This window comes from Hyaena hyaena, unplaced genomic scaffold (assembly GCF_003009895.1).
Source record: "Hyaena hyaena isolate Hyena2069 unplaced genomic scaffold, ASM300989v1 scaffold_235, whole genome shotgun sequence".
NCBI lineage: Eukaryota > Metazoa > Chordata > Mammalia > Carnivora > Hyaenidae > Hyaena > Hyaena hyaena.
Window position 1 is genome coordinate 2,273,245 of NW_024080867.1, and position 24,800 is coordinate 2,298,044.

At 45.4% G+C, this 24,800-nt stretch overlaps 1 protein-coding gene across 3 annotated transcripts in view; it reads left to right on the forward strand.

Moving 5' to 3' along the window:
• The window catches only part of ZFP28 (ZFP28 zinc finger protein), a 20,105-nt gene extending 5,555 nt beyond the window's left edge, over positions 1–14,550 (forward strand). The window contains exons 3-8 of one of the 3 annotated variants that reach the window (XM_039244112.1): positions 1,621–1,747; positions 1,919–2,014; positions 3,927–4,090; positions 4,702–4,816; positions 5,602–5,694; positions 11,132–14,550. In XM_039244112.1, the coding sequence (XP_039100043.1) occupies positions 1,621–1,747; positions 1,919–2,014; positions 3,927–4,090; positions 4,702–4,816; positions 5,602–5,694; positions 11,132–12,834 (2,298 nt within the window). In that variant the 3' untranslated portion in view covers positions 12,835–14,550. The remainder of the gene's footprint in view (positions 1–1,620; positions 1,748–1,918; positions 2,015–3,926; positions 4,091–4,701; positions 4,817–5,601; positions 5,695–11,131) is intronic. The other 2 variants (XM_039244113.1, XM_039244114.1) reach the window with 2 other exon arrangements.
• Positions 14,551–24,800: the final 10,250 nt, after the last annotated feature.

Sequence of the window (24,800 nt, forward strand, 5' to 3'; positions counted from 1 at the left end):
TGTTGGCATATAATTTTTCATAGTATTCCCTGATAATTGCTTGCATTTCTGAGGGGTTGGTTATAATAAGTCCATTTTCATTCATGATTTTGTCTATTTGAGTGCCCTCTCTTTTCTTTTTGAGAAGCCTGGCTAGAGGTTTCTCAATTTTGTTTATTTTTTCAAAAAACCAACTCTTGGTGTCATTGATCTGTTCACCTGTTTCTTTGGTAACCAACTTGACAATAAACTATTTAAAAACAAAAACAAAAGATACCTTGGAGGGGCTCCTGGGTGGCTTAGTCGATTAAGCGCCTGCCTTTCGCTTAGGTCATGATCTCGTGGTTCGTGGGTTCGAGCCCCGCGTCGGGCTCCGTGCTGACTGCCAGCTCAGAGCCTGGAGCCTGTTTCAGAGTCTGTCACTCCCTCTCTCTCTGACCCTCCCCTGCTCACGCTGTCTCTCTCTCTCTCTCTCCCCTAGAAATAAATAAAAATATTTAAAACAAAACAAAACAAAAGATACCTTGGAATGTATGTGTTCATGGTACCTCCTTGGTGTGTCCTCACCCTTGTCCCTTCGCAGCTTCTCTGAGGTGCACCTTGATTCTTCTTCTTTTTTTTTTTTTTAAGTTTATTATTTATTTTGACAGAGACAGAGATAGAGCAAGAGAGGGAGAGAGAGAATCCTAAGCAGGCTCTGCACTGTCAGCGCAGAGCCCGGCGTGGGGCTTGAACTCATGAAACTATGAGATCATGACCTGAGCCAAAACTAAGAGTTTTAGCCTTAGCTGACTGAGCCACCCAGGCGCCCCCACCTTGATTCTTAAAGGCATTTTGTAGTATTTGTCATTCTTAGTAAACACTCTTCTTTCAGGAAATGTAAAGAGGATTTTGCTCCACACCCAGTGAACCCTGAAAGGGAAATAGAAATCCTTAGAACCTAGTTTCGGATTTAGTCCTCTGTGCCTTTTGAGGCTCATCTTCAGATTTATTCCCCCCTTCTTGTATGGATCCAGGCCACTCCGTGTCCTCGTGGAAAAGTGCTGTGACACCCACTGTGTGTGGGGACAGTTGAGCCTCCGTATTCATTGATCTGAATTGACATCACATATTTTTCTTGTGTGTGCACCTGCCCAGATTTGCATCCGTGTTTTTTTCCTCTGTGTATTATCCCTTACACGTATACTCTCTTATCCTGCATGAGGGGAAGGTCGCCCTCAGCCCCCTGTCTTAGTCTGCTCAGGCTGCTATAACCGAATCCCGCAGCCGGGGGCTTGGACAGCAGACGTTTATTTTCCCAGTGGGTTCTGGAAGTCCTAGATCACGGAGCTGGGAGGGTCGGTGTTCCCTGAGGCTTCTCCCTGGCTTGCAGCCGGCCGCCCTCTCCGCCACGTCCCCGTCATTCATGGGGCTTCCTCCTCTTACAAGGACACTGGTCAGAGTGGATTCGGCCCGACCACGTGACTTCATTTAACTTTTCACCACCTCCTTTAAGGTCCTGTCTCCAAATACCGCCACATTCTGAGGTATCGGGTGTTAGACTTGGACGTATGAACTGGGGAACACGATTCAACCCAAAAGCAGCCCCCAGGCTGTCAGGGCAAAGCACTGATTGAGCAAGAATGCGGTCTTTCCTTCCAGAGCTTGGTGACGTTCGGGGACGTGGCCGTAGATTTCTCCCAGGAGGAGTGGGAGTGGCTGAGCTGCACTCAGAGGAGCCTGTACAGGAGCGTGATGTTGGAGAACTACAGGAACCTGGTCTCGCTGGGTGAGGGTGCCCCCCCCCCGCCTCCCCACCCCCACCTCTGACTCAGAGCCCTCTGCTCCCATAGCACCGGGCCTTGCTCTGCCGCCCTCTCCCCAGGCCCAGGGCCCGCACCTAGGGGATGCACGGCCGCACCACGTGACACCCCCCCCCCCATCTCTCCTTGCGTTCTAGGCCTCTGCGTGTCCAAGCCCGATATGATCTCCTCGTTGGAGCAGAGGAAGGAGCCCTGGGTGGTGAAGAGAAGGTTGGCACGAGGCCAGGGCCCAGGTGGGTGCGGGAGCAGGCCCTCGGCTCGCAGGCTGGTCCGCGTCCTTCCTGAGCCTCTGGGCCCGGGGGGTGGGGGACGACTGAGGCCTCTAGAGCTCGGGCCCCCCTGTCTCCTCTCAGCCTCTGCTCCCCTCCCCCTGCACGTGCCTTCTTGCCTCTGCCCTGGATCCCGTTTTTTCCTGGCTCCTGAGACCTTTTGTCTTTCAGGCTTATGTAATCCAGTCATTCTTTAGAAAATCCTTGGCTGGTTCTGATGTCATTTTTGTGATCTTATTTCTCTTTGATTAAATGACTACTTTGTGTATAGACTTCTCTCACTGACTTTATTGTCAGTTTTGAGTGAGGCCATCAGATGAGCTTGATGGGTGACTATGCTTCTGAAGAATTAACCATGTCACGGGGGAAGTAGGGCATGTCTGTCCATCCCTTAAGTGAACTAGAAGGTGCCGTCCCATGTGTGCTAAGTGTCAATAGGGACTTAAGAGGGAGAAAGAAGATCACTCCCAGTTTGAAGCCAGGGAAACAAGAACGAGAGTAGAGTGTTTGGCAGAAACGTTGGAGTTCTGGGAGAGACCGGCAGGCCAGGAGGTGGGTCTGGGCACGGCTGTCGTCAGCGCGTGCAGCTGGGTGAGTGGCTCCTGGGAGAGAGGAACACTGCTTCTCATTCAGTGGACGGATCTTTCACTGTGGTGTATCACACACCTGTATCACGTGGGAATACAGGTATTTCAACTACAGCGTTACTTCTGGAACAACGAATCATGTGAGACCAGAGATCAGAATTCTAGACTTCTCTTGGAGGCCCCTGCAGCAGGAAGGGCGATGATCTCTAAAGAATTAAGAATCTTGTGAAACACCTTTGTTCCAATCATACTTAAAGGGAAGGGTCTGTATTGACAGAACAGGACAGGCTGCGCAGATACAAGTCCTGGCCACTCTTGTGGTCGCCTTGTGTCACGGGAGAGCCCAGAGGGGTTTCTGTGGAGCTTCTCCAGTCAGCACGCTGCACACTGAGTCACGTCACCTGGATTTTACGAAACAAAACAGATTTTTCTCTCTGTCAGTCCTTCGTGTCTTGCTGAGATTCTGGTTGATTATGAAGACTTGAACTTCCAAGCCCGGGATTGGAACTTTTGCTCATTAACATTGTAATAAAGGAGGCATTGTTTAAAAAAGAGAGATAAGAAATTTTTCCTGGAAAAATGGAGAAAGAGTCAAAGTGAGTTTTACTTAATACTGCTGAAATAAGGATCATATAGCAGTTTTTTCCCTTAGCCTCCCTTCCCTCTTTGTTTAGCAGGGGTGGGGCAGAGATAGAGAGGGAGACACAGAATCCGAAGCAGCTCCAGGCTCAGAGCTGTCAGCACAGAGCCCAACGAGGGGCTCGAACTCACAACCGGTGAGATCATGACCTGAGCCAAAGTCGGGCTCTTAATCGACTGAGCCACCCAGGCGCCCTGTATCAGCCACCTTATATCTTAGATCTAGGTGAGAAATTGCATCCTAAAACCAGGTATATATGAGAATGTAACGCTGGTTAGTCATACAAAAGTGTTTTCAATACATTATGTTGTTTTGATGATCTTAATTCCTCTGGTTACATTTTGGAAGTTTTCTTCGTACTCATAATAAAGAAAGGTTCACTTTCTTTTTTTTTTTTTTTTAATTTTTTTTTTTTATGTTTTTATTTATTTTTAGGAGAGAGAGAGACAGCGTGAGCAGGGGAGGGTCAGAGAGAGAGGGAGTCACAGACTGAAACAGGCTCCAGGCTCCGAGCTGGCAGTCAGCACAGAGGCCGACGCGGGGCTCGAACCCACGAACCGCGAGATCGTGACCTAAGCGAAAGTCGGACGCTTAACCGACTAAGCCACCCAGGCGCCCCAGAAAGGTTCACTTTCTTAATGCCTTTCAGATGTAAAGGCTGGGCCGGAGACCCCGGAGTTCCCCGCGAAGAAGGACGTCCCTAAGGAAAAGTTACCCCAGGCGGTGATCACAGAGGGACTCCCGAGCCGCAGTCTGGAACGCTCCATGTTCCGGGAAGACTGGGATTACACTGCTCTGTTTGACAGGCCGCCGGTAAGTCCCGTCAGCCTGAGCCAAGACGGCGGCCTTCCTAGAGAAACCCTTCTTGAGGGAGGGACCAGAGTTCAGTAACTTTGGGAGAAGTTCCCATTTGAGTAGGGCGCTTCCTGTGGACGGAGGATCCTGTGGACGGAGGTCCAGCCGGAAGGAAGAGCACGCAGTCCCAATGCGTGGCAGGGAGGGGGCGGGTCACTCGTAAGGAACCACAGACAAGCGCGTCTTACTCAGAAGCATTCAGCATGCCGACGTGGGGAGACCTTGAGCAGGATCTCAGCCCTCCCCTTGTCATCAGAGATGACGCAGGAGAGAAAAGAGCCGCAGGCCTGTGGAGGGGGCATGCTGAGGGGGGGGGCCTTCAGGCAGCCTTAGGAAGGCCATACTGCGCGTGAGTTCCCAGCAGAAGTGTACACCACCCACGGCAGAACCAGGTTCTCCTGTTTCCCCCCAACGTGTACGGTATGACTAGGCCCAGGCATTATGCGACCCGCAGCACTCAGGACCTGAGTGAGAATTCTTGGCACAGGTAGCCTCTGTCACACACCTCCGCAGAGCCATTGCCGGCTCGTGGGCCTGTTTGATCCAGAAGTGTGTTTGTACCATTTCAGGGCCTGGTGACCATCACGAACGTGGCCGTGGACTTCTCCCAGCGGCTGCACCCAGCTCGGAAGAGCTTCTGTAAGAATGGGATGTGGGGGACTCGTAGTCACCTGGGGTCCGCAGGTAAGGATGCCCCTCTCCTGAATCTGGTCCTGTCTTCAGGATCCGCCACTTTCTTTCCTCGGGTTTGAATTGTGGAGGTCGGGGACGGGTCTTCTGAAGGGCGAGGCTAAATTTTTGCCGCGACTCTCAGGCTGAGAATTTGACATTTGCAGACTTGGAAGTTGGTATTTCATTGTGCTTGAAGCGTCATCCTCAGTGTCTCTCGTGTACGGCTCACTTCTCTTTTTACTTCCAACTGCAATAAAACTCTCCTTTCTCAAACCAAGGAATCGGTTCACAATTTAAGAGCATCAGGGGCCCTGGGCGCCCGGTCACTTAAGCATCTGACTCTTGATTGTGGCCCAGGTCGTGATCTTGTCATTCATGGGATTGAGCCCCGTGTCAGGCTCCGTGCTCACAGCTTGAAGTCTGCTTGGGATTCTGTCTCTCCTTCTCTCCGCCCTCTCCTCTTGTGTGTGCTCTCTCACTTCCTCTCAAAATAAATAAATACACTTTATAAAAATATAGAAAAGAGACGTCTGGGTGGCTCAGGCGGTTAAGTGTCTTCAGTGTCTGACTTAAGCTCAGGGCATGATCTCACACTTTGTGAGTTCGGACCCCACATCGGGCTTTGTACTTGGAGCTCAGAGCCTGGAGCCTGCTTTGGATTCTGTGGCTCCCTCTCTCTCTGCCCCTCCCCTGCTCATGCTCTGTCTCTCTCTCAAAAATAAATAAAAAAGTTTTTAATGGAAAAAAAAGTAAGAAGAATGTCAGGTGTGACAGAACCCATGTCTTCCCCCGTGCAGGACCCCGTGTTTCCCGGGCAGACGTGGTCTCCCTGCTGGAGCAAGGGGAGCCCTGGATGGTGGACGGAGAGCTGCCCAAGGGCCCGCGGCCAGGTGAGCGCGGCAGGCCTGGGCGGCAGCGCCGCTGCGGGTGGGTCGTCACCGAGGTACAGGAGACGCGCGGGACTTCACCGAGGCCTCCAGGGCTGGGCAGGGAATGGGGGTCTGGGGCTTTCCTCCTCTGCTGCCGCCTCTCGAGTGATAGTTCATTCCCTGCAATGAGCTCCCTCTCCTTGGCCACTCAGAGGTGCCCCGTCCCCTCTATGTCCCTGTCCTGACCCCAGCGTACTTCTGAGCTGTCCTCTGTGATCACGTGGCCCACTCGCTTCGTTGTGCATCTGCTCCTGTAAGACCCGCGACTTAAGTTATTTGAGGGAGCCGTCCTGCTTGGCGTCGGAAGGGAGTTGGAGAGAGAGGGAAGTCACACGTACGTGGTAACTGCAGATGGGAGGGACGGGGCACGTTTATGGATGAAGGACGAAGTAGAGTTTGCAGGATTTCTGGTAGAGCGTTGCAGAGGCAAAGGAGGGGACTGATTCCATTTAGCTCCCTTGTTTCAGTCAGAGAGGGTGTGCAGAAGTTGGATTGCCCAGTGTATAAGCGGAGGGTCTCTTCCTCTTTTGTTTCTTTAAATTTTTTAAGCTTATTTATTTATTTTGAGAAAGAGAGACAGAGCAAGTAGGGCAGGGCCAGAGAGAAAGGGAGGAGAGAGAATCTCAGGCAGGCCCTGCGCCTTCGGTGCAAAGCCCAGTGCGGGACTGGAACTCAGGAACCGTGAGATCACGACCTGAGCTGAAGAGTTGGACTCGTAGCCAACTAAGCCATCCATGTACCCCTCTCTTCCTCTTTTGCTATGGAAGGGAAAGAAAAGAAATTTCTTTAGAAAATAATGACTCATGGGGTGCCTGGGTGGTTCAGTCAGTTAAGCGTCCGACTTCGGCTCAGGTCATGATCTCGCAGTTCTTGGGTTCCAGCCCCGTGTCAGGCTCTGTGCTGACAGCTCAGAGCCTGGAGCTGCTTCGGATTCTGTGTCTCCCTCTCTCTGCCCCTCCCCTGCTCTCCCTCAGAAATAAATAAATCAACGTTAGAAAAAAAAAAAAAAAAGAATGATTCGGAGGTAGGGGTGCCTGGCTGGCTCATTTCGATGGAGTGTGCCACTCTTGATCTCGGGGTTGTGGATTTGAGCTCCACATTGGGTATAGAGATCACTTCAAAATAAAATCTTTGGGGTGCCTGGTAGCTTGGTTAAGGATAACTTTGGCTCAAGTCATAATCTGAAGATACGTGAGTTCAAGCCCCACGTCAAGCTCTGTGCTAACAGCACAGAGCCCACTTCCAGTCCTCTGTCCCCCCCCCACCCCTCCCCTGCTTGTGTGCGCGCTCTGTCACACACACACACTCACACACACACACACACACACACACGTATAAACATTAGGGGTGCCTGGGTGACTCAGTTGGTTAAGTGTCTGGTTCTTGATCTCGGCTCAGGTCATGATTTCACCGTCTGTGAGTTTGAGCCCTACATTGGGCTCTGTGCTGATGGCTCAGATGGCTTGGGATTCTTTTCCTCTCTTTGCCTCTCCCCTGCTCACTCGCTTGCATTCTCCCTCTCTCAAAATAAATAAACTTTTAAAAAAATAAACACTAAAAAATACATTATAAAAATAAAAATCTTTAAGAAAAAGTGCACCTAGGTGGCTCAGTTGTTTAGTGACCAATTCCAGTGTTGTGGGATCAAGCCCTGCATTGGGCTCCCCACCCAGCCTGCTTAAGATTCTCTCTCTTTCCCTCTGCCTCTCCCCGCCACTTGTGCGAGCACGCGCCCTCTCTCTAAAATAAAACATTTTAAAAAAAAAATAAATTTTTTAAAAAAGAAAGAAATGATTTGTAGAAAATATAATTATATCACCTGTTTGGAAACAATATTAAATCATGCCCCATAATGCAATATGTTAACAAAGCAACTTCAACTTCTTCAAGTCATGATAACACACATGGTTCATGTAGTCAGAATTACAGTGTGTACATCCAGTCACACACAAATATTTAAAAAACATTTTTTTAATGTTAATTCATTTATTGAGAGCCAGAGAGAGACAGAGCATGTGCAGGGGAGGGGCAAAGAGAGAGGGAGACACAGAATCTGAAGCAGCTCCAGGCTCTGCGCTGTCAGCACAGAGCCCGATGTGGAGCTCGGACTCCTGAACTCTGAGATCATGACCTGAACCGAAGTTGGACGCTTAACTGACTGAGCCACCCAGGCGCCCCCAGATGATTCTCACATGCATCCCGTGTCATATATCCCATTAGTCAATTAGGTGACTTCACATTTCTGGTATTAATACACTTGTGGAGGCCAGTTGAGCTTCCAACTCTTGATTTCAGCTCAGGTCTGATCTCATGGTTCATGGGTTCAAGCCTCATGTGGGGCTCTGTGCTGACAGCTCTGAGCCTGCTTGGGATTCTCTCTCTCTTTCTCTCTGCCCCTCTACCGCTCTCTTTCTCTCTCTAAATAGATAAATAAATGTTAAAAGAAATTTTATATATATATATATATATATATATATATACTTGCAACAGTATCTTTATGTAAGTGAAAGCCATACCTTTCTGCAATTGCTGCATCTCTGGGCATGGACAGCTGTTGGGCTCTGAAAGTTTCATGTGCTTTCAGCAACTCTACCAATGCCTGGATGACTGATGTGGGTCTAATTGCATTCTCATAGCACTGGGTATGTTGATGAAGATACTTGCTTATTATTTGGGGAAAGATTCTATCCTAAAGTTACTTGTTTTATTGTGAAAGAGATTGAATACTTTTTTTTACATTTGTTTCTTTATCTTTCTGTAAAAAATGTTCATTTGTATTCATTTTTCTATTCTTGTCTTAAATATTTTCGTAACAGTTCCTGTGATTTTTTTTTTTTATGTCAACATGCTAATTCTCTGATGTATTGTTTCAGACTTTTTCATATATGGTAATAAGAGTTTTTGTTTAATTAGATCTTTTTGTGTTACGTAAAAATTTAAACATTTTTATGTAGTCTAGTATATTATTTCTTATATGAATTCTCCTTCCATGTTTGCCCTCAGAAACTTGATGCATGTAGTTCTAGTTCATTATTTGAATGGCTCTCTGGTATAACAGTAAGTAGATGTACCATTAACTTACTTAACTGATTTACTGTTGGGGACATTTGAACGTTTAGGTTTTTTCCTGTTTTTAGCTATATATAAGCTATGGTCCAGTTTGTACTTCTCTCTTTGCACGATCCAAGTAATACATTTTGTATTAAAAAGTTTCATGGATAGAGTGCTTTACCATTGGTGAACAATTTATGAGAATATCTGTTTCTAGACATCTTCGCCAGTAGTATTTTGTATTTTTTTAGTGTTTGCTAATCTCCTGGGTGAAAAGGGATGTTTCATTTAATTTGCAATTCCCTGAGTACGTGTAATATTGAGAAGTACACAGTTTAAATCCACTTAGGGTTCATATTCTGTTAACGGTGTCTTTATACTCATCATGCCCATTTCTTTTGGGTCATATTCCTTGCCTTTATATAGTATGACTATAAATCTGGTCTCGAAAATGTGATACATTTTGTTCCCACTTCCATGCAGTCTGTAAGTTCGCATGTGCTCTTTCTTCTCACCATGCAGTAGTTTAAGTTGGGTGGTATCTTCATTTACAGAACATTTCATAGAAGTTTCCATTTATGTTGACCTTTTGTTTTACCGGCATTTTTTTCTTTTTATTAATATATATATTTCATCCCATTTGTACCACGTCACAAATTTGGGCTTGTTTGAGTTACTTCTTTCTTGCTTGCTCTCTTCCTATCCATGAACACAGGGTGTCTTTCCATTTATTTGTGTCTTAATCTCGTTCAGCAGCGTTTTGTAGCTTCCAGCATATAGTGCCTCCCAATGTAAATTTATTCCTAAGTAATTTATTCTTTTAATGCTGTCATTCATGGAATTGTCTTCATAATTTCAGATTGCTCATGTCTAGTGTATAGAAATACAATCGATTGGGGCGCCCAGGTGGCTTAGTTGGTTAAGCGTCCGACTTTCGCTCAGGTCATGACCTCGCGGTTCGTGGGTTCGAGCCCCGCGTCGGGCTCTGTGCTGACTGCCAGCTCAGAGCCTGGAGCCTGTTTCAGAGTCTGTCACTCCCTCTCTCTCTGACCCTCCTCTGCTCATGCTGTCTCTCTCTCTCCTAGAAATAAATAAAATATTTTAAAAAAAAATTTTTTTTTAAAAAAAGAAAAGAAAAAAAAGAAATACAATTGATTTTTCTATGTCGCTCTTGTGTCTTACAATTTTGATGAATTGATTTATTTGCGCTAATACTTCTCTTGTAGAGTCTTTAGGGTTTTGTGTATATGGGATCACACCATTTACACGTATGGTTTTACTTCTTCCTTTCTCGCTAGGATGCCTTTTCTGTTCCTGATGGCTCAGCCTACAACTTCCAGTGCCCGGTTGAGTAGAACCGGGCATTTTTGTCTTGTGACCCATCTAAGAAGGAAAACTCTCAGTGTCATTAAAAAATACTTTATTTTCCCCTTTTTAAGATCATCTTTTTCCAAACATTTGACTCCCTGCATCATGTTTCCAATACCACTTTTGTCTACATGTATTTATTGAGATATAACTATAATGCACAAATTCTGGGTGCATGCCAAGTGATTTAGCAAAGGGACTTCAGGCGTATACACTCCTCCTTGTAAGTGTTAGAGTCTGAGGTAAGACATACACTCGTTTGGTAGCGTGTATGGTGTGATGAAGTACATGGCAGCACTCACCGTTCCTGTGAAAACAGTTGCTTCAAATGGAGAAATTAACTTGCAAGGTCCTACTCATATATGGCCAGAGAAGTGTCAGGCCTGTGAAGGCTTGCAGGTGGGTGGAAGATGATATTCTGTGTCCACTTAACCTCAGCTGTCCCTTGGTAATGTAGGCTGTTGAAATTAATCAAAAAGATGCAGTTAACAGAAATACCATTTTCTGATTGTGGGGAATGACCCGCTTTCAGATAATTCTGGTAAATGTTGAAGAATACAGTCTCTTCTTCACGCTTTGGGTTGCTTCTTGGAATAGTGTTTCTGATGTGTGAGGACCACTCTGACGTTGAAGCCGGACAGACAGGCCGGAGAGAGAGTAAAGGCAGTGAACATCAGAGAATTTTTAGGTGGTGCGATTGCAGAACGTTTTCCCAGTTCCTTTCTCTTTATATGTAACTGGTTCCACAAATACTTAATTCCTTTCTACTTGCCCCTCCGAGGCTCCTGTATAAATCCCGGGGCATACTGACGTGCTTTGTAGACCCCATGTTTACACACTAGAGCCACCTAGTGTATGTGGTTTAATTAGGGTTTAATTCACCAACTAGCGTGTTCATTCACAATTTCCTTTTTAACAAATTCCTTTTTTTTCCCCTAGCACACAATAAAGGAAATGTTTGTTTCTTGATATCTTTCAGGCCAACAATCTATACATGAGATCCAGGAATTCTTTCCAAAGCAGGATTCATTTGCTGAAGTAACAGACAGAACTTCAAACTCTAATTTGGAGTGTTCCGCTTTCAGAGAAAATTGGGATTCTGAGGGTGTGTTTGAAAGGAAGCTGATAGGTCTGGAGACACAATTCAGGCAAGAGACAATCTCTCATAACAAAGCCCTCCCGAAGGAAAGAGAGCGTACTTTTAACAGGTCTGGAAGGTGGTTTCATTTGGACATTTCAGAAGAGAGAGTTCATAATCATGACTCCGTTAAGAAAACTTTTCCCCCAAATTCAGTGGCAATAAAACATACAGGAATTTATGCAGGAAAGAAACTTTTCAGATGTGATGAATGTAAGAAAACCTTTACCCAGAGCTCTTCCCTTACTGTTCATCAGAGAATCCACACTGGAGAGAAACCCTACAAATGTGATGAATGTGGCAAGGCCTTCAGTGACGGCTCCTCCTTTGCCCGGCATCAGAGGTGCCACACTGGCAAGAAGCCTTACGAATGTACTGAGTGTGGGAAGGCCTTCATACAGAACACCTCCCTCATTCGTCACTGGAGGTATTACCACACCGGGGAGAAGCCCTTTGACTGCATCGACTGTGGGAAGGCCTTCAGTGACCACATAGGCCTTAACCAACATAGGAGAATTCATACTGGAGAGAAACCCTACAAATGCGATGTGTGTGACAAATCCTTTAGGTACGGCTCCTCCCTCACTGTGCACCAAAGGATTCACACTGGAGAAAAACCATATGAATGTGATGTCTGCAGGAAAGCCTTCAGCCATCATGCATCCCTCACTCAACATCAAAGAGTGCATTCTGGAGAAAAGCCTTTTAAATGTAAGGAATGTGGGAAAGCTTTTAGGCAGAATATACACCTTGCTAGTCATTTGAGGATCCATACTGGAGAGAAGCCCTTTGAGTGTGGGGAATGTGGGAAATCCTTCAGCATCAGTTCACAGCTGGCTACTCATCAGAGAATTCATACTGGCGAGAAGCCCTATGAATGTAAAGTTTGTAGTAAGGCGTTCACCCAGAAGGCTCACCTCGCGCAGCATCAGAAAACTCATACGGGAGAGAAACCATATGAGTGTAAGGAATGTGGTAAAGCCTTCAGCCAGACCACACATCTCGTTCAGCACCAGAGAGTTCATACTGGAGAGAAACCCTATAAATGTATCGAGTGCGGGAAGGCCTTTGGTGACAACTCATCCTGTACTCAACATCAGAGGCTTCACACTGGCCAAAGACCTTATGAATGTATTGAATGTGGGAAGGCCTTCAAGACCAAGTCATCCCTCATTTGTCATCGCAGAAGCCACACCGGAGAGAAACCGTACGAATGTGGTGCATGTGGCAAAGCCTTCAGCCATCGCCAGTCCCTCAGTGTCCATCAGAGAATTCACTCTGGAAAGAAACCCTATGAGTGCAAAGAATGTAGGAAAACCTTCATCCAAATCGGACACCTTAATCAGCATAAGAGAGTCCACACTGGAGAGAGGGCCTATAACTATAAGAAGAGCAGGAAAGTCTTCAGGCAGAGCGCACACCTTGCTCACCCGAGAACTCACAGTGGAGAGGCAGCAGCACGGCCCTCTTTGCCTTCCACGTCGAGTCCCGTGGATCTGCTCCCCAGATTCCTCTGGGGTCCGTCCTCACTCCCATCGCCCTAGTCTCAGTATTGTGTCAGCCAGACAGTTCCCATAGTTCAAAAATGGGCCCCTCTGTCTGTCAGTTCAGTTTGTTGTCCTTTATGAGTTTGTTCTCTTGTGTTGCAGTCAGGTTGATATATTTTTTTTTAAGTATAAATACACATCTCTCACTTCTCGTTTAAAAACTTGCATTGGGATCCTTTAAATTGGTTAACACATAAGATGTGTTTGGCACAGTGCCTGGTTCATACCAGGTGTTGAAAAAAAAACATTTGGGGACATGGAAGAGTCATCACAGTCCTCTCTGAATAAAAATGGTGCCTGGAAAAAAAAAAAAAGTGCCTGGGAGGAACCCGGGAGAGACCGGTGTGGGTCAGGGTAGCCAGTGAGGTCTCCCCAGAGGTGGTGGGAAACTTGATTCCATAGCGCTCGCTTTGGCAGCACATAGACTAAAACTTGAGTACATAACGTTGAGTTAGAATTCTGGCCTTCCATGTCTTCTGCATAAATGTAAGGTAATGTGACTTTAGGTGAGAAAAATTCAGCTTTGCTATTCATCTGAGAATAGACTTAGAAAGTGTGTAGAGAACACGGATGAGTGGTCCCCTTGGAACAGAAGAGCTGAAACAATCAGAAAAAAACTGCAAGATTTATACACACAAAGGTAAAACTGTTGACATGGTACTCTGCCTTAGAAAATTTGGAAAGATTTGATCTGTTTAAAATCACCTGGGCTTACAAATGAACTCTATCAAACCTTTGTTATTTAATGTTTATTCATTCTTGAGAGAGAGAGAGAGACAGAATGTGGGTGGGGGAGGGGCAGAGAGAGAGGGAGACACAGAATCTGAAACAGGCTCCAGGCTCTGTGCTGACAGCTCAGCATGTCATGGGGCCTGAACTATTGAGCTGCAAGATTATGACTGAGCTGAAGTCAGACTTGACTGACCGAGCCCCTCCAGGCGCCCCTATGAATTCTATTAAACTTTTAAGGAACTTTTAAGGAGTTATCAACTGATAAGCTAACCTGATCTAAAGCAGGTGTCAGAAAGCTGTGACTCACGGCCCAAGTCTCACTGACTGGTCTTGTATGGCCCATGGTCTAAAATTTTCAACGGCTGAACAAGTGAATGGAATATTTTGTTGACAATATGAAAATGTACATTAAATCTAAATGTCAGTGTCTGTAAATAAAGTTTTATTGTCATACAGTCACACTCATTTGTTCACGCATTTCCCGTGGCTGCTTTCACTCCACAGAGGCAGAGTTGAGTCAGTATTGAGGCAAAGCCTCAAATATTTACTCTATCCTTCTACAGAAAAAGTCTACCAACCCCTGCTTTAGCACAGAAAAGAATATACAAAAAGTTCTAATTATTTCTAAGGGTGTAATACAACTCTCACTTCAAAAACAAGACAAATTATAAGGCAACTTATGAATAGAGGTAAAAGGGAATTATTGAAATATGAAAACATGTCAGCAGAGGAGAAATCAACTTTTCTAGCTGAAATAATACTGTTAAAGTGTTTGTAAATTGTCATTCACAACAGGGTCCTCACAGGATGTGGTTACTTTGACCATTCTACTTGAAACAACACAAGGAAAGCTAATGCGGCAAGCATAGCAGGACATTTTAAAAATAGGTTTCTTCGCATTTCAGATTTTGGTATAAAATAAGACTGGGTTTTCATTACAGGGAAAATTATGTTTGACAATTGGTTATCCATTCCCTTCAACAACAACAAAAAAAAACGCACTTACATCTTACAGAGAAATACCATGCAATTGTTCTTAACATTTCTAATTAGGAAATGATAGTAAGAAGCGAACGTAAAAAGGAGGAAGTCTTTCCTAAGTAAGGTCCTAGAAGCCAGGGAAAGAGAGTAAGGTGGCCTGTACAAAGACCAAAAGCTTGAGCAAGGTGAAAGGCGCCAACAAGATGTGAAAGACGATGGACAGACTAATACAAGTTATGTGACGAATAAGTCAGGAACAAAGTGCTATTACACGTACAAAGCTGTGGGAAAAAATGGCAGTGCGTTCCCAACAGGCATGGCGGTTGGGTTCAAATGAGTCAAGACAATCTGTAAAATTCTTAGCCTCGCTCGTCAGAAAGTGACACGTTAAACCTTCCTGGCTTTCAGATGGATTTCAGTCTAACATCTGGATAGTATCCAGTCCTGGCATCAGTGTGGGCCAGCAGATACACGTCACCAGCAGTGGATCTGTCCCGTCTCGGGATGACAATGTAGCACGACTGCCAACATTATCAATGTGCGTTCCTTTTCCAACAGTAACTCTATAGCTAGGAATTTTGTCCTGTTGGAACAAATAGATATAATGTTTATTGCAGAATTGTAATTATGATAAGTTGGACTTAAGCGTCCTGCCAAGCAGGTTCATTAGATTGTGATTATTCAATACTGTATTGTCCGGTTCGTAGAAAAAGTTGAATTTTATGTATGCCTCTGTGGAGAGTTGTCTGTCCACAGTATATTAAACATGTGACTTGCAAAACCTAATGTGTAAACTCATCTTGTAGCCATAGAGTCAAAATTAATATTGGACATATGTACATGTGCGTGTGTATATATATACATATTTTTTCAATACAGATGTTGAAATCTTTTTGTCTTTTTTAAATAAAGTATTCTCTTTAAAGTTTACTCATTTTTGAGAGAGAGAGAGAGAGGCAGAGCATGAGCAAGGGAGGGTCAGAGAGAGAGGGAGACACAGAATCTGAAGCAGCTCCAGGCTCTGAGCTGTCAGCACAGAGCCCGATGTGAGGCTTGAACTCACAAACTGACATCATGACCTGAACCAAAGGCAGAGGCTTAACTGGCTGAGCCACCCAGGTGCCCAAATCTGCTTTTGTCTGTAACACACACGCTTCTAGCTCTTTGTTGGCACGTTCCCTTTCTTCATCTGCAGTGCTCTAGTGAACTGCGAGTCACATGGCTCCAGTCAAGCCAGTCCCATTTCTCATTCTTTGTATTTTGGTTGGAGACACAGGGACAGCAGCAGGGCCAGTGTTCAGCCTTACGTGGTCAGCGTCCGTTGTGATCAGTTGGGGCCCTTGTACGGACGTGACATCATCTGGCGTCCTTTGGCGGGAGCCTGAAGATCTCTGCACCTCTACATGCCACTCCGATCTACTAAAACCATTCCTGCTTCCTCGCATCCTCATTCAGGTCTTTAAATCTGTGAGGTACTTGGTATTATAACAATATTTAACTTCTGGGGCGCCTGGGTGGCTCGGTTGGCTCTTGATCTCGGCTCAGGTCTCGATCTCACGGTCATGAGTTCAGGCCTCGCTTTGGGCTATACACTAGGCATGAAGCCTGCTTAAAAAAATATTCTTGGGGCGCCTGGGTGGCTCAGTTGGTTAAGTGTCCAACTTCGGCTCAAGTCATGATCTCATGGTTCGTGGGTTCAAGCCCCGCGTCGGGCACTGTGCTGACAGCTCAGAGCCTGGAGCCTGCTTCGGAGTCTGTGTCTCCCTCTCTTTCTGACCCTCCCCTGCTCATGCTGTCTCTCTCTCTCTCTCAAAAATAAACAAAACATCAAAAAAAATTTTTTTAATTCTAATTTGAAGTTAAAGTCTGCTTTTTTTGTTGTTGTTGCCAAAGAAAGCTAGCCCATGTGGCAACGGATACTAGAAAATGATTATCAGGAGCGCCTGAGTGGCTCAGTCAGTTAAGTGTCTGACTTTGGCTCAGGTCATGATCTCACTGTTTGGGAGTTTGAGCCCCTTATCCAGCTCTCTGCTGTCAGCATGGAGCCTACTTCGGATCCTCTGTCCCCCCTCTCTCTGACCCTCCCTTGTGTGCTCACTCTCTCTCAAAAATAAAGGAACATTATTTGTTCAAAACAAATATGATTATCACTCTCTCTCAAAAATAAATGAACATTATTTGTTCAAAACAAAAATGATTGTCAGATGATAGGGAAGCAGAGTATTAAGGACTGATAACTGAGACAGAGCAAAAGATAGAGAAACTTTTATTTTGTATTAGGAATGGCATTTTTTTCTATTTTATTGTAATTCCAGTGTAGATAACATGGTGTTATATTAGTTTCAGGTGTATAATAGAGTCAACAATTCTATACGTTGCTCAGTACTCATCACGATGAGTGTGTTCCTAAACCCTAACTTCACCTAAGCTGGTGGTAACCATTGGTTTAAGACTGTTTCTTAGTTTGTCTTTTCCTTTTGCTCGTTTGTTTTCTTTCTTAAAGTCCTCATATGAATGAAATCATAGTATTTGTCTTTCTCTGACTGGCTGATTTCACTTAGCATAAACCGTCTAGTTCCATCCATGTGGTTGCACATGGCAAGATTTCATTCCTTTTGATGGCTGAGTAATATTCCATCGCATACATATACCACATCTTCTTTATCCATTCATCTATCAATGGACACAGGCTGCTTCCACAATTTGACTATGGTAAATAATGCTGCTATAAAGACAGGGCTGCACACATTCCTAGGAAAGGCTGTCATTTTTTTTATGATTATTTTTGAGAGAGAGAGAGCAGGGGAGGGGCAGAGAGGGAGGGAGAGCAAGAGAATCCCAAGCAGGCTCCACTCTGTCAGGGCAGGGGCTTGATCTCATGAACAGTTAGATCATGACCTGAGCGGAAATCAGGAGTCAGAAGCGTAACCAACTGAGCCACCCAGGCACCCCAGGAAGGCTATTCTTGATAACAGCAGGATTATAAACTGCCACATTATGGACTAGGTAGCTGTTAGCACAACTGAAGCCGATGAGGGATTCGAGTTCGAAAGGCACGCATGTTGCTTGTTTATAATGAAGTTAGATAATTAAAAGGCCACTTGAAATTGTGACCTTAAGCAAAAATTAAAATCAAGGCCTTTTTATGATTATGTTGAGAATCATCTTATTCTCTGGCCATGAAAGCAAAATGCAACAGCAGATCCAGTTAGTTGCTGAGCTATGCATTTTTTTACTGAATCCCAACTTGTCACTTCTTTTAAATGAAACTGAAGTCTTAGGAAAGATCTGAATCTACGTTATTAAAATGGAGCCGTTGTGAAGGATTCAAACATCTTCGAAAACTTAGAATTCTCTCAAGCCTTAAGAAACCTCCCTACTAATTGTCCTTGCCATCCCTTCCTTGTGACAAACGACTCTTCAGAGATTGAGTCTGCTCTTCTAGGCCCACCATTATTGCTTGGTTGGTAAACAAAATCTGAATTTAATATGACCTATAGTTTGAAATAGAGGGAGGGAATTAATCTCACCCTGAAATATTTAATACTCTTCACTAATGATACCATCAAAACTCCAGGAAACATTTTGGAAATGTGTTTTGAAAGTGAGAAATTGCTTGCATAATACTTAGGGACTTGAAAGAATTCAAGGGTTTAAAATACTGGCTTGGGGGCGCCTGCGTGGCTCAGTCAGTTAAGCATCTGACTTCGGCTCAGGTCATGATCACACGGATCGTGGGTTCGAGCCCCATGTCGGGCTCTGTGGTGACGGCTAGCTCGGAGCCTGGAGCCTGCTTCAGATTCTGTATCTCCCTCTCTCTCTGACCCTTCCCTGCTCACACTGTTTCTCTCTCTCTCTCAGAAATAAACAAAACATTAAAAAAATTTTTTAATAAATAAAAAATAAAATACTAGCTTGGATTATTTATGTCTAAGTTCCTGACTCACCTTTTACAAGTTCCCTTGTCAGGGGCCAGTAGCCTTTCCATGTTCTTTTGACATGAAGCCCTAGTGTCTTAAAATTTTCCTCAAGTCTCCTCCTTTATGTATCGGGACTTCTCATGACAGATTGCATTTGGAAGGGGGTACTGAACTACGTCATGTGTCGTAGCTGAATTACAGGGTAATGGTTAGCCATGGGAAGAAAGTGAAATGGTTGTGATAAACCACAGAACTTCAAGGATGTTCTGATACTTGATCTTCACACCATATTTAGTAATTGATGCCCAGGGTTGAAATCGCATTAGGGTTTTGTTTTCATTAAAAACACTTCTCAGCACGGCTCTCATGTCCCACATTGACTAGTGTCAATAGAAAAGGGGTGAATGCTCTTGAATGACTGTAATAAAAACCATGCTGAACATTTCCACTGGGATTCCTAAAAGGCCTGCATTATGCAAGTGAGGGCTTCTCGAGGAATTATTAGGTAGTGTAGTTTATACAGGTGTAGCCACTAAAACCCCCTAATATGATTCTTTTCCGAGGTCCTGGGCATTTGTTGCTGATGCCTGTGCTAGGACTAGATGACCACCTGCTTTTCTGTTGTCTAGAATTGATTCTGGAATGTGAATGTCCAGGTATATCCCACGTGACTCACCCACTATTGCTTCCAGTTAGGGCTATTAGACTAATCTCCAGTGTGGTTTGGGCAAGAGTATGTCAGTTGGGGCTTTGCTATTATGCGGCTATGCTATCCAACTAGAAGAAGAATCTGGATAGGATAGGATAGAATGGCAAAACTGCAACGTGGAAGAACTCTGAGTCCCTCAACCGCTATTTGGACGAAAGCCACCAGTCACCGGGGAACACCAGCAATGGATTATTATGTGAGTGAAAAATAAACTCATCTGGGTTAAGTTAATGACATGGGTTTTAATCATAGTAGTGACGGTCATTCTAATCCCTATGATTTCCATGACTACTCAGAGGATCCCTAGTTTAGCTTACTATCATAGAGTAAGAGATGCAGTGGCAAATTAGTTAGCTCTTGTGTGACAGATTACGCTAACGCATAGTGGCTGAAAACAAACATACGTTTATTATCTCACACTTTGGGCAAGGAGTCAAGGCGTGGCTTAGCTGGGTGCCTCCATCCCCACAGGCTGCAGGCATGTTATTAGCCAGTGTGGCTTTATGGGAGGAGAATCATCTTGCAAACGCACTCATTTAAACTGTTGGCGGGGTTGGGGTCCTTGCTGGCTTTTGGCTGGACGCATCACTTCTTTCCACAGGGGCAGCTCACAGCTTGGCAGCTGGCTTACTCGAAAGTGAGCAGCCCAGCATCACTCATCATCAGGGAAGTACAAATCAAAACCACAATGAGATACCACCTCACACCAGTCAGAGTGGCTAAAACGAACAACCCATGAAACAACAGATGTTGGCGAGGATGTGGAGAAAGGGAAACCCTCTTGCATGGCTGGTGGGAATGCAAACTGGTGCAGCCGCTCTGGAAAACAGTATGGAGGTTCCTCAAAAAGTTAAAAGTCGAACTACCCTACAACTGGGCAATTGCACTACTAGGTATTTACCCAAATGATACAAAAATGAGGATTTGAAGGGGCACATGCACCCCAATGTTTACAGCAGCTCTATCAACAATAACCAAATTATGGAGAGAGCCCAAATGTCCCCTGACTGATGAACGGATGAAGACGATGTGGTGTATATATACATAATGGAATACCGCTCTGTGATCAAAAAGAATGAAGTCTTGCCATGTGCCACGACGTGGATTGAACTAGAGTGTATTATGCTAAGTGGAATAAGTCAGAGAAAGACAGATACCATAGGATTTCACTCATATGAGGAATTTAGGAGACAAAACAGATGAATGTAGGGGGAAGGAAGGAAAAATAAGATAAAAGAGAAGGAGGCAGCCATAAGAGACTCTCAACTATAGAGAACAAACTGAGGGTTGCTGGGGGCACCTGGGGAGCTCAGAAGGTTAGGTGGCTGACTCTTGATTTCAGCTCAGGTCATGATCTCACAGTTCGTGGATTTGAGCCCCGCATTGGGCTCTGCACTGACGGTGTGGAGCCTGCTTCGGATTCTGCCCCTCCCCCGCTCACATTCTATCTCTCTCAAAAATAAATAAATTAAAAAAAATTTAAACCCATTAAGTACAATTGTACTTAATGCTTTCACTTTGATTTTCTTTTTTACTTTTTTAAATAGTATTTATTTTTGAGACAGAGTGAGACAGAGGATGAGTGGGGAACGGGTAGAGAGACACAGAATCTGAAACAGGCTCCAGGCTCTGGCTGTCAGCACAGAACCCGATGCGGGCCTCGAACCCACTGAGCCACCCAGGCGCCCCTGCTTTCACTTTGATTCTAAGAATAAGACAGGTACATCCAGTATTGCTCCTACCAAATTACATGGTACTGGAGGTCTGGCCCTCCTGTAAGGAAAGAAAGAATTAAGAGACGCAATGATAGGGAGAGAGTAGATATAACTGTTATTATTGGCAGATAGGAAGGTTTACCTATAAAAAGAACCAATTAGAACCTGTAAGAGCATTAGCAAGAGTGCTAGATTAACGGTCACTTTACATAATCAATATTTTGTTTCCTCTTTTCTTTATGCCATCTTTGGTTTTAATTGAGACTTTTATATTATTCTGTTTTCTCTCTTAGGTGCCTTTCCCCCTCTGGCATCCTCCAAGATTTTATCCTTGATTTTTCTGCATCTTGAATATGATCTGTCTAGGTGTATATATATATTTGTATATATTTGTCCTGCATGGTATTCTCTATGCTTCCTGGATCTGTGGCTTAGTGTCTGTCATTTTAATTTTGGAAAACTCTCAGCCATTATTACTTCAATTATTTCTTTTCCTTTATTTTATTGGTATTACAATTACTCATATGTTATACCTTATGCAATTGTCTCATAGCTCCGGGATATTGTGAGGGTTGCTAATTTGGTACTCTTTTTAAAAATGTTTTATTTATTGAGAGAGAAACGGCGGGGGTGGTGTGAGGGGAATCCCAAGCAGGCTCCAAACCATGAGATCATGACCTGAGCCTATAAATCAAGAGTCCGATGCTCAGCCAACAAAGCCACCCCAGGCACTCCTGAGGGGGTTTTATTTCATTCTTTTTTTCCTCTTTATATCTCAGTTGGGAGACTTTCTACTGACATATCCTCAAACTCACTCACTCTTTCTTTAGCTGTATCCAGTCTATTAATGAGCCCATCAAGGGCAGCCTTCATTCCTGTTATATACAGTGCATAACTTTATAGCATTTCCCCGTCCCTAGAGTTTCCATCTCTCATCTTATATCATCCTTCTGTTTTTGCGTGTTGCACGTTTTTGCACTTTTCCCATTAGTCACCTTAACATAAAATAACATCAGTTATTTAAAATTCCTGGTATGATAATTCCAAAATCTCTGCCATATCTGAGTCTAGTTCTAACACTTGCTTTGTCTCTTCAGACTGCTTTTTCTTGAGCATGTCTTAAAATTTTTTTGTTGAAAACTGGACACGATGTACTAGGTAATAATAACTAAGGTTAATTAGGCGTTTAGTGGGAGATTTTATGTGAATCTGGTTAGGATTGTATCTAATTGGAGCTATAGGTGCCAGAGGTTTGATGTTCTCCAGTTTTCTTGCTTTTTCTCCCTCCCGGCCATTTTGAGTTTCCCTAAGAAGTCCTTCTCAGATGGAGTCTGTGGCATCTGAAGCAGGCTCTAGGCTCTGAGCTGTTGGCACAGAGCCTGAAGTGAGGCTCGAACACACGAACTGTGAGATCATGACCTGAGCCAAAGCCGGACACTTAACCGACTGAGCCACCAGGTGCTCCCCCCACCCCGATCTTTAGTGTTAGGACTTTGTGGAGTTCCTGGAGGTAAGATCCATGAAAGAGGAAGAGCCCGTCTAAGACTATGCCCCCAGGAGTTTTTAACTCACAATGTAGTGCACACTAAACCTCCTATTCACCAAAATTACCAGTTAAGAATGTGTACCTGTTCATGATTCTAGCAGCTTCTGCTTCAGGTAAGCTCACACCTGCCATGATTTTCAGTATTCACCAGTCTTTCCACATTTTGGGGTGTGGTTTTCTTTGTGACTTCAATTTTCTGATGGGTCTTAAAAAAAGTTGTTGATTTTGTTTGTTGAATGTTTTTCTTGCGAAGATGTCAGCGACGATTTCTAAACTCATTATACATTACTTCGAAAATGGAAGCTATTGGGGCGCCTGGGTGGCTCAGTCGGTAAAGCATCCGACTTGGCCTCAGCTCATGATCTCACGGTTCGTGGGTTCGAGCCCCGCGTCGGGCTCTGTGCTGACAGCTCAGAGCCTGGAGCCTGTTTCGGATTCTGTGTCTCCCTCTCTCTCTGATCCCCCCCTGCTCATGTTGTCTCTCTCTCTCTCTCTCAGGAATAAATAAAAACAGTAAAAAAAAAAAAGTTAAAAAAAAAAAAAGAAAAAATGGAAGCTATCAGGGGCTCCTGGGTGGCTCAGGGAGCTCCATTAAGCGGACAACTTTGGCTCAGGTCATTACCTCACAGTTGGTGAGTTCCAGCCCTGCATCGGGCTCTGTGCTGACAGCTCATGCTTGGAGCCTGCTTTGGATTCTGTGTGTGCGTGTGTGTGTGTGTGTGTGTGTGTGTGTGTGTGTGTCTGCCCCTCTCCTGCTCACTCTCTGTCTCTCAAAAAAAAGAAATGAATAAACGTTAAAAATTAAAATAAAATGGAAACTATCAATACCACCTTTATCTGATTCGAACCACAAACTATTACGAACACTAAGGTTTCGTTCGCAGTTACTTAGAGATGGCATCGTCGCAGCTAGATTTCACTTCATGGCGTGGACACCGAAGTCAGGGAGATTAGATCCTGGAAAACCCGCGCCTAGATGGGGCTGTGTTGCTTTGAGTGATGGAACGTGTCTGAGAGTTGTTGTGGACGAAATGACACAAAGGACAAGACACACACAAAAGACAGACACAACTCCGGCCAGAGGAACAATTCTACGCAAGCCCCTCTTGCGGTTTATTTTATACCCCGGTAACTGGATACAAACTGAAATCTACAAGATGCATTCCTTTACCAATGAAGGGCAAGTAGCCAAACACATTTCAAGGACAGAGGGGAGCAAAGGGAGGAAGCGACCACAACAAGTTTACTCAGAGGCCTGCCCACCACTCCAGCCTTCTCCTTACTTCTAAGGAGGGCATGTTCCATCATTTGCATTAACCTTTAACCTTGGATATTGTGTGCAGGCCTCCTGGCAGAGCATCCTGTTTGCAGGCACGCTCTGCCCAGGCAGGGAGCCCCGTGTGCGGGCACATCCCCGCGTCCCTAACCACGCTTTCTTGTGGTCACTGTCGGGCTCCCACAGAGAGTAACTTCAGTTGGGGGTGATGTGTGGTGGACCAGCCTCTGTACACTCGGGATTCTTTTTCTTTTCGGGGTACCTACTATGTGCCAGTCTTCCAGTTCCTGGGTGGACAGCCCTAAACAGAACTTACAAGCTGTGTGTCTTCGAGGGTCTCTCATTCTAGCAGGGCAACAAAAAAACGGGCTGGGGGCATAGATTCTATCAGGGAGAGAACTGGAAGGCATGAAATAGGACAGGACACACACACACACACACACACACACACACACACACACACACACACTCAGAAAGCCACAAATCAACAAGGGCACAAGACAGTCAAAACTCAGGGCTCCACTCACCCACCTGGGTGCTCCGGGGCCACCTCCCTCTAAGCCCCGCCCACTTCCCAGGCGCCTGCGCGCTGCGCGCCTCCAGCATCCCACAGGCTCCGGCGCGGGGACGCTGGATCCAGGCCTCCGCGCCGCACCCCTCACAGCAGCGCCTGCGCACTCTGAGCCTGGCGGGGGCTCCCGGAATTCGGGGGGCTCGGCCCGCTTCAGGGAGGCTGGAGTCGGGGCTGAGACGGTTCTGGGCGGTTCTGTTCTGCGCCCAGGGCCTTTGCAGGGGGCTGAGGGCAGTGGCTTTGTGGGAGCCCGACAGTGACCAGAGAAAGCGTGGTTAGGGACGCGGGGATGTGCCCGCACACGGGGCTCGCTGCCTGGGCAGAGCGTGCCTGCATACAGGATGCTCTGCCAGGCGGCCTGCACACAGCCTCCAAGGTTAATGATCTGCTCGCGTACGAGGGAACATGCCCTCCTTAGAAATAAGGAAGAGGCTGGAGTTGTGGGCAGGCCTCTTAGTAAACATGCTGTGGTCGCTTCCTCCCTTTGCTCCCCGCGCCCCCCCCCCCCCATCC